Source organism: Muntiacus reevesi, chromosome 1 (assembly GCF_963930625.1).
Source record: "Muntiacus reevesi chromosome 1, mMunRee1.1, whole genome shotgun sequence".
Taxonomy (NCBI): Eukaryota; Metazoa; Chordata; class Mammalia; order Artiodactyla; family Cervidae; genus Muntiacus; species Muntiacus reevesi.
Genome location: NC_089249.1, coordinates 143154272 through 143162950, shown reverse-complemented (window position 1 = coordinate 143162950; position 8679 = coordinate 143154272). Strand labels below are relative to the sequence as shown.

Sequence of the window (8679 nt, the reverse complement as noted above, 5' to 3'; positions counted from 1 at the left end):
TGTTTTGGTTTGGGCTATTTTACTTCATTCTTTCTCTATTTCCCTGGTTAACTAAGAGTAGATGGATGTATCAAAACTTTAATATATGATTACTTTTAAACTAAGAATAACAATTCTAGAGGAAAAAACTGGAAATGTACATTGTTCATTTATTACAATAAGTTAAATACAAAATATGGAATTACATAAATGATACAGACATGGGATACTCAGCAGCCATTATAAATAACTTTTTAAAAGATTATTTATTGAAATACAAAAATATTTATAATACAAAGAAGCGAGCTGCAAAACAGTATGGGTAATATTTCATTTTTGTGAAGAAAAATGAAAATACATGTATGGAAAAACTACTAGGACATACATAAAAATATTATCATTGTTAACTCTGAGCTGTGGAATAAATTGTTTTTTCTTTGTACTTTTTGGTCTTTCCCTAAAATTTCTATATTAAGGTTGTAAATAGAAAAAAGCAAAATGGATTCTGATTTAACGAGACAAGGAAGGTGCCAGCACTCTGGGGAATATCTACATTTAAGGTATTTGAATGAGAAAGAGGAACTAACATCTTAGACTCACACTTTTTAGGAACTGATTTTTCTTTTTCTTTTTTGCTAGTTTCTATCTATTTTAGCTTGCTGGCTGCCTATCAGTATAATAATAACCTAACTCATCCTTAAGCATCTAGGTTAAAATGAAAGAAAAAGACACAGAAATTTTTCATAAAACAAACTGTCAAACTAATATTTCTTATAGTCCTAGTGGTCTCATGAAAAAAATACTGGCTGTAGACATAACAGAATCTTTGAAATCTTAGCGGTTCTTTAGTTTAATACAGTGGAGGTGAGAAATCTCCCTGGGTAAAGAGGTACTTCTGGTAATTGTATTCATCTTTTCAGGCTAAAGTAGTACCATTTGTAGGACTTCTCCAGTAGCTCAGTTGTAAAGAATCCACCTGCAATGCAGGAGACCCTGGTTTGATTCCTGGGTTGGGAAGATCCCCTGGAGAAGTGACAGGCGACCCACTCCAGTATTCCTGGGCTTCCCTGATGGCTCAGTTGGTAAAGAATCAGCCCTCAGTGCGGGAGACCTGGGTTCGATCCCTGGGTTGGGAAAATCCCCTGCAGGAGGGCATGGCAACCCACTTCAGTATTCTTGCCTGGAGAATTCCCATGGACAGAGGAGCCTCGGGGGCTACAGTCCATGGGGTCACAAAGAGTGGATCATGACTGAGGACTTTGATAGTACAATCTGTAAATGCTTTTGTAGAACACTGTTTCTATAGACTTGAAAGAATCCTTCCCATTTTACTTTAAAGGGTTTAGGAGTAATCCCAGGGATGACTGAGCTAATCCACCTCATAATTTTGGCCACAGTCCTCAGAGCAGGGTTATTAAATAAAATGTCTCATACAAAGGCCTTGACATATAATTCCTACACACACTACTAACAAATAGCCATGATAATACAGTGCTGCATGAAACTAAAACTAAAACAAAAAACAGCATTCACATGCTTTAAATGCATTCACATAAAAAACAAGTAAGACATAAAAACATTATCTGTAAAAGAATTACATATATTAGGCAATAGGGAATTACACAAATGGGAAAGACTAAAGAATTTATAGAATTTATAGTGAAAACAAAATCTAAAGGCTTAAGAGTATATTGTGAAGGGATTTTATTTCTAGATTTTACCAACAACTCCTATCAGAGTATAGATCATTTGAATATACTTTTGAGAAGCACCTGCTTTGAAAGAGACATCCCACCTGGCCAAGGTAACTATGACAAATTACTTACGAAGCAAGATTAGTTTGAAGATCTGACTGCAGGTATTTCTCATATAATTGAACTGATATAGCTGTGGAAACCCTACAGACTTTAAAATCTGAGATTAAGTGATCCTGAAGTAAACTTCAAAGCACTGTCTGCAACCAAAGTAATGAGGGAATACTAAAAAATGGGCATCTAGCTTTAGTCAGTTTAGTTCAGTTCAGTCGCTCAATCATGTTGGACTAGGCAACCCCATGAATCGCAGCATGCCAGGCCTCCCTGTCCATCACCAACTCCCGGAGTTTACTCAAACTCATGTCCATCGAGTAAGTGATGCCATCCAGCCATCTCATCTTCTATCGTCCCCTTCTCCTCCTGCCCCTAGTCCCTCCCAGCATCAGGGTCTTTTCCAATGAGTCAACTCTTCGCATCAGGTGGCCAAAGTATTGGAGTTTCAGCTTCAGCATCAGTCCTTCCAATGAACACCCAGGACTGATCTCCTTTAGGATGGACTGGTTGGATCTCCTTGCAGACCAAGGGACTCTTCTCCAACACCACAGTTCAAAAGCATCAATTCTTTGGCGCTCAGCTTTCTTCAAAGTCCAACTCTCACATCTATACATGACCACTGGAAAAACCATAGCCTTGACTAGACAAACCTATGTTGGCAAAGTAATGTCTCTGCTTTTTATTTTTTAATTAATTATTTTTTCATTTATTTTTTCCTATTTATTTTTATTAGTTGGAGGCTAATTACTTTGCAATATGGTAGTGGTTGTTGCCATACATTGACATGAATCAACCATGGATTTAAATGTGTTTGTCTCTGCTTTTTACTATGCTGTATATGTTGGTCATAACTTTCCTTCCAAGGAGTAAGCGTCTTTCAATTTCATGGCTGAAATCACCATCTGCAGTGATTTTGGAGCCCCAAAAATAAAGTCTGACACTGTTTCCACTTTTTCCCCATCTATTTCCAATGAAGTGATAGGACCAGATGCCATGATCTTAGTTTTCTGAATGTTGAGCTTTAAGCCAACTTTTTCACTCTTCTCTTTCACTTTCATCAAGAGATTTTTTAGTTCCTCTTCACTCTCTGCCATAACCGTGGTGTCATCTGCATATCTGAGGTTATTGATATTTCTCCCAGCAATCTTGATTCCAGCTTGTGCTTCCTATAGCTCAGTGTTTCTCATGATGTACTCTGCATATAAGATAAATAAGCAGGGTGACAATATACAGCCTTGACGTACTCCTTTTCCTATTTGGAACCAGTCTGTTGTTCCATGTCCAGTTCTAACTGTTGCTTCCTGACCTGCATATAGGTTTCTCAAGAGGCAGATCAGGTGGTCTGGTATTCCCCTCTCTTTCAGAATTTTCCACAGTTTATTGTGATCCACACAGTCAAAGGCTTTGGCATAGTCAATAAAGCAGAAATAGATGTTTTTCTAGAACTCGCTTGCTTTTTCGATGATCCAGTGGATGTTGGCAATTTGATCTCTGGTTCCTCTGCCTTTTCTAACACCAGCTTGAACATCTGGAAGTTCTCAGCTCATGTATTATTGAAGCCTGGCTTGGGGAATTTTGAGCATTACTTTACTAGCGTGTGAGATTAGTGCAATTGTGCGGTAGTTTGAACATTCTTTGGCATTGTCTTTCTTTGGGATTGGAGTGAAAACTGACCTTTTCCAGTCCTGTGGCCACTGCTGAGTTTTCCAAATTTGCTGGCATATTGAGTGCAGCACTTTCACAGCATCATCTTTCAGGATTTGAAATAGCTCAGCTGGAATTCCATCACCTCCACTAGCTTTGTTTGTAGTGATGCTTTCTAAGGCCTACTTGACTTCACATTCCAGGATGTCTGGCTCTAGGTGAGTGATCACATCATCGGGATTATCTGGGTTGTGAAGATCTTTTTTGTACAGTTCTTCTGTGTATGCTTGCCACCTTTTCTTAATATCTTCTGCTTCTGTTAGGTCCATACCACTTCTGTCATTTATCGAGCCCATCTTTGCATGAAATGTTCCCTTGGTATCTCTAATTTTCTTGTAGAGATCTCTAGTCTCTTCCATTCTGTTGTTTTCCTCTATTTCTTTGCATTGATCACTGAGGAAGGCTTTCTTATCTCTCCTTGCTATCCTTTGGAACTCTGAATTCAAATGGGAATATCTTTCCTTTTCTCCTTTGCTTTTCACTTCTTTTCACAGCTATTTGCAAGGCCTCCTCAGACAGCCATTTTGCTTTTTTGCATTTCTTTTCCATGGGGATGGTGTTGATCCCTGTCTCCTGTACAATGTCATGAATCTCCGTCTATAGTTCATCAGGCACTCTATCAGATCTAGTCCCTTAAATCTATTTCTCACTTCCACTGTATAATCATAAGGGATTTGATTTAGGTCATACCTGAATGGTCTAGTGGTTTTCCCTACTTTCTTCAATTTAAGTCTGAATTTGGCAATAAGGAGTTCATGATATGAGCTTGTTTTTGCTGACTGTATAGAGCTTCTCCATCTTTGGCTGCAAAGAATATAATCAATCTGATTTCGATGTTGACCATCTGGTGATGTCCATGTGTAGAGTCTTCTCTTGTGTTGTTGGAAGACAGTGTTTGCTGTGACCAGTGCGTTCTCTTGGCAAAACTCTATTAGCCTTTGCCCTGCTTCATTCTGTACTCCAAGGCCAAATTTGCCTATTACTCCAGGTGTTTCTTGACTCTCTACTTTTGCATTCCAGTCCCCTATAAGGAAAAGGAAATCTTTATTGAGTGTTAGTTCTAAAAGGTCTTGTAGGTCTTCATAGAACCATTCAACTTCAGTTTCTTCAACGTTACTGGTTGGGGCATAGGCTTGGATTACTGTGATACTGAATGGTTTGCCTTGGAAACGAACAGAGATCATTCTGTTGTTTCTGAGATTGCATCCAAGTACTGCATTTCAGACTCTTTTGTTGACCATGATGGCTACTCCATTTCTTCTAAGGGATTCCTGCCCACAGTAGTAGATATAACGGTCATCTGAGTTAAATTCACCCATTCCAGTCCATTTTAGTTCGCTGATTCCTGGAATGTCGATGTTCACTCTTGCCATCTCCTGTTTGACCACTTCTAATTTGCCTTCATTCATGGACCTAACATTCCAGGTTCCTATGCAATATTCCTCTTTACAGCATCAAACCTTGCTTCTATTACCAGTCACATTCACAACTGGGTATTGTTTTTGCTTTGGTTCCATCCCTTCATTCTTTCTGGAGTTATTTCTCCACTGATCTCCAGTAGCATATTGGGCACCTACTGACCTGGGGAGTTCCTCTTTTAGTATCCTATCTTTTTGCCTTTTCATACTGAATACTGAACACCCAGAATACTGAAGTGGTTTGCCATTCCCTTCTCCAGTGGACCATATTCTGTCAGACCTCTCCACCATGACCCAGCCATCTTGGGTGGCCCCACACGGCATGGCTTAGTTTCATTGAGTTAGACAAGACTGTGATCCGTGTAATCAGATTGGCTAGTTTTCTGTGATTATGGTTTCAGTGTGTCTGCGCTCTGATGCCTTCTTTTAACGCCTATCGTCTTACTTAGGTTTCTCTTACCTAGGACGAGGGGTATCTCCTCATGGCCGCCACTCCTGACCTTGAACGTGGAAGAGCTCCTCTTGGCCCTCCTGAGCCCACACAGCCACAGCTCCTCGGACGTGGGGTTGCTCCTCTCGGCTATTAACAGCTATAGTATTCGCTGACGACTCGGGTTGACCACATCATGGCTGCAGCCGCTTACCCTGCTTTTCAGTCCCTGAGCCTTGTGGCATCTAGCTTAATTGAGGCCAAAAATATCACTGTGAAAAAGTGGAGCCTAAGGAAATACAAACTCAGCAGAGATGTTTGTGTTTTGTTCCCTGCTGCATTCTAGAATCTAGAACAGCTCCTCCCCCATGACAGACACTCAGTATTTTCATTAACGAAAAGCCAGAGACCTCTCCTGGCATATATGAGGGATCAATCCAAATTCACTTCTTGTATCAAAACTTAATAATCTGCCACCAATTGGAGAAGCTGTTACTGTATGACTAACATATTAGAGCTATCTGTACTATATTGTATATTTTTGAGTGAGATGAGTGATGAAAAATTATGGTTTTTACTTTTGAGAAGCCCAGATCCCAGTAATTTTGAAATTGGTATACTTAAGTATGATATGACAATATTATGGAGACATAACATTTCATGTATTTCCATCTTCTTAAAACCCTCTGAACACAGTAAGGAAAACCAGTGCTGAAGTACAAGTGCTGCTTCCCCTAGACACTGGTGCATCACTTAAGACACTTGGGCCGGCATCTGCTGGGCAGTGCTAACAGATGGAAGACAATCATCTGCTTGGTGTTCCCACCTTGTCCATCCAGCTTCAAATATAACCGCACTAAGCTACATGAGTCAGCATCTGGTCCCTCCAAAAGTTAGTGCATCACGTCTAAAGCAAAAAGGAAAAAGTTCACACTTCCGAGCCCTGAATCATTGCCAGAAGTATCCGTGGCGCCCCAAGGTTTCAGACTCCCTGAAGATCTTTAGCTCCCTGGATACCAAAGTAAAGACAGATCTGAAAGCTACAAAAAAAACAGGTGGGTGGTCATATACAGGACTGCACCCCCAAGCAATATAAATGGTATTTGTTCCCACTGTGGATTCACTGCTTTGAAGGATCAAAATACAGAAGACAGCAACATTCAACATTTAAGATGGTTTTCTTAATAAAAAAAATGCACTAAAAAATGTGAATAAGTCAAACTTTTATTTTTCAGAAGCAAAAAGGACAAGTGGTGACTTGCCTTTGGAAAAGACATTAATATCAGGGTAATCAACTATCTATCTCATAGAGACAGCAGCGTAAGAAAGACTCTGTTATTATACAGCTCCAAAGGAAGTTCTATTAAATAAATCTCAGAACAATATGTTTTTAACAAAAACCAACAAAACAAAAACATCGACAACAAGAAAAAATTAAAAAGAATCCATGAAGTGGTATTTGAAGAAAGAAAAAGGAAAATCTGGAAGTCTTATATATTGAGAGTTCTCTATTAAAATCAAGGAGGCCCAAATCCTAAAACAGAAAAAAAACAAACAAAAAAAAACACATGTTAAAACACAATCTTTTAAAAGAATCCAATGAGGTTTTTATAGATGCACGTTTTAATGCTTCAGTTGTTCAAGACATTTTTTCTTACACTGGGAGCACTTCTGTAAGTACTGCTGGAGATTAAACGAATGACAATGCAGAGATATGCCTTCTCAACGGGCCCTTCAAGTTTTAAATTTGGGTCTGGAATTTCAATTAAATGTTTTTATAACAGGCTGCAGAAAATGGTATTGTTTTTTAAATTACATTTGCTTACTTTTTACACATTATAACTTTAAAACGGTCTATATACTTTAAAAAGAGAAACAACAACTTACATGTGAAAATAAAGTTATGTGAAACGACACAATCCTCCTCATAAAGTAGGAGTAACAATTTCCAAAATGAAAATACTTAATACAAAATGAAGTAGTTAGTGGGAGCTGGGGTGGGAAGTGGAGAACAACCAGTGGAAGGCACAGAAGGCCTAGGTTCTAGATTCAGTTTTGTACTGATTAGCTGTGTATCTTAGTCTCAGCTTCCTTAGATCTCAATTTCTTCCCTGGTAAGGAGAGGCAGATGGTTCTCTATGCTTTGTTTCAATTTTAAAACCCAAAGGCTCTTATATTTTGTAAGGAAAGGTCTGAAAAATTTTTGGACAATGAGTTGAATAAGCTCCTCAGATCTTGACAGGAAGGGTCTGTCACTGTTCAATCTTCAGGACAGTAACTAGAAAGCATATCCCATAATTTTATTGGGAGAAAAGAAAAAAAATCTACCCTAAGGGCAAAATTATACTTCATATCCTATTTATACACGAAACACAGAAAGTGAATGGTTATTCTCTTCCAGGCTTCTAGAAGCTCTCTCTGAAACAGAGTCAACTGAAAATCCTAGGATTATGACTGTGCCAAAACATCCAGCCTGTGTTTCTCTCTGCCTTACTGAAAGCTGCTAGGTAGTTCTAGGGTCAATTAATAATTTTTGTGGGCAGGACGAAACTTCAGGTTAAAATAAGTACTTGTAGTAGTTTCAGGGTTGAAATTCCATTAACTTTCAGGTTTAGGAAAGGAGAAGAAAAGAATGAAGTTTAAAGATCATGCTGATCCTAAGAAGGACGGACAGTAGAAAAAATATGCTTTATTATCTATAACACATACTTTCATCATAACCATTGTATAAACCTTTGGGCTCTTTTTGCTTTGATGTTATTTTTTTTCTTGTGAACTTTGTCCTTTAACTACAAAGAAGCAATATGAATTGTGAACTGCAAGAGCTATGTGCATATACAAAAATGCTTTATAAAAAGTTAAACCTGCATGTCCTGAGAAGCAAAAATACAGGTTTACAACACTAGATGATCTCTTAAATCTCCCCAGGTTCTCACATTCTCATAATTTTGTACAGATAAGGAAGATTACATACACGTATCACTTACTGTTTCTTTTCAACAGTATTCATGGATATAGCTGTGTTTTCCTAAATGTCTCATTGGTAATACTCAGTCTTGTAAGTCTGGTTCCATAGTAATCTATAATGTAACTACTTCCATCTGAAGGTCCCACAATCTAGAAGAGAAAAGTTTGCAAATTATCCACTTTACAGAAGATACTTAAAAAATATTTTGAGTTTACTTCTCTCAGGTGTTAATAAAATTACTTCAGTAGCACCAGAAATACAACTTAAACTAACTCAAGCAAAAAAAGTAATTTAGTAGCTCATGCAGCTGAAAAGGGCACTGGGGAAGCTCATAGGATTAAGAGAGCTGGAGGAACTAAGGCCTCAAGAACT

The 8679-nt window shown here is 38.3% G+C and overlaps 1 protein-coding gene across 3 annotated transcripts in view; it reads right to left on the bottom strand.

The window, feature by feature from the left end:
• Positions 1-6545: 6545 nt before the first annotated feature.
• TM2D1 (TM2 domain containing 1) overlaps positions 6546-8679 on the bottom strand; it is a 47146-nt gene continuing 45012 nt past the window's right edge. The window contains exons 6-7 of one of the 3 annotated variants that reach the window (XM_065911897.1): positions 8314-8456; positions 6546-6873 (exon numbers count right to left, since the gene is read on the bottom strand). In XM_065911897.1, the coding sequence (XP_065767969.1) occupies positions 8346-8456 (111 nt within the window). In that variant the 3' untranslated portion in view covers positions 6546-6873; positions 8314-8345. Of the gene's footprint in view, positions 6874-8313; positions 8457-8679 lie in introns of those variants that run through there. The other 2 variants (XM_065911887.1, XR_010659999.1) reach the window with 2 other exon arrangements.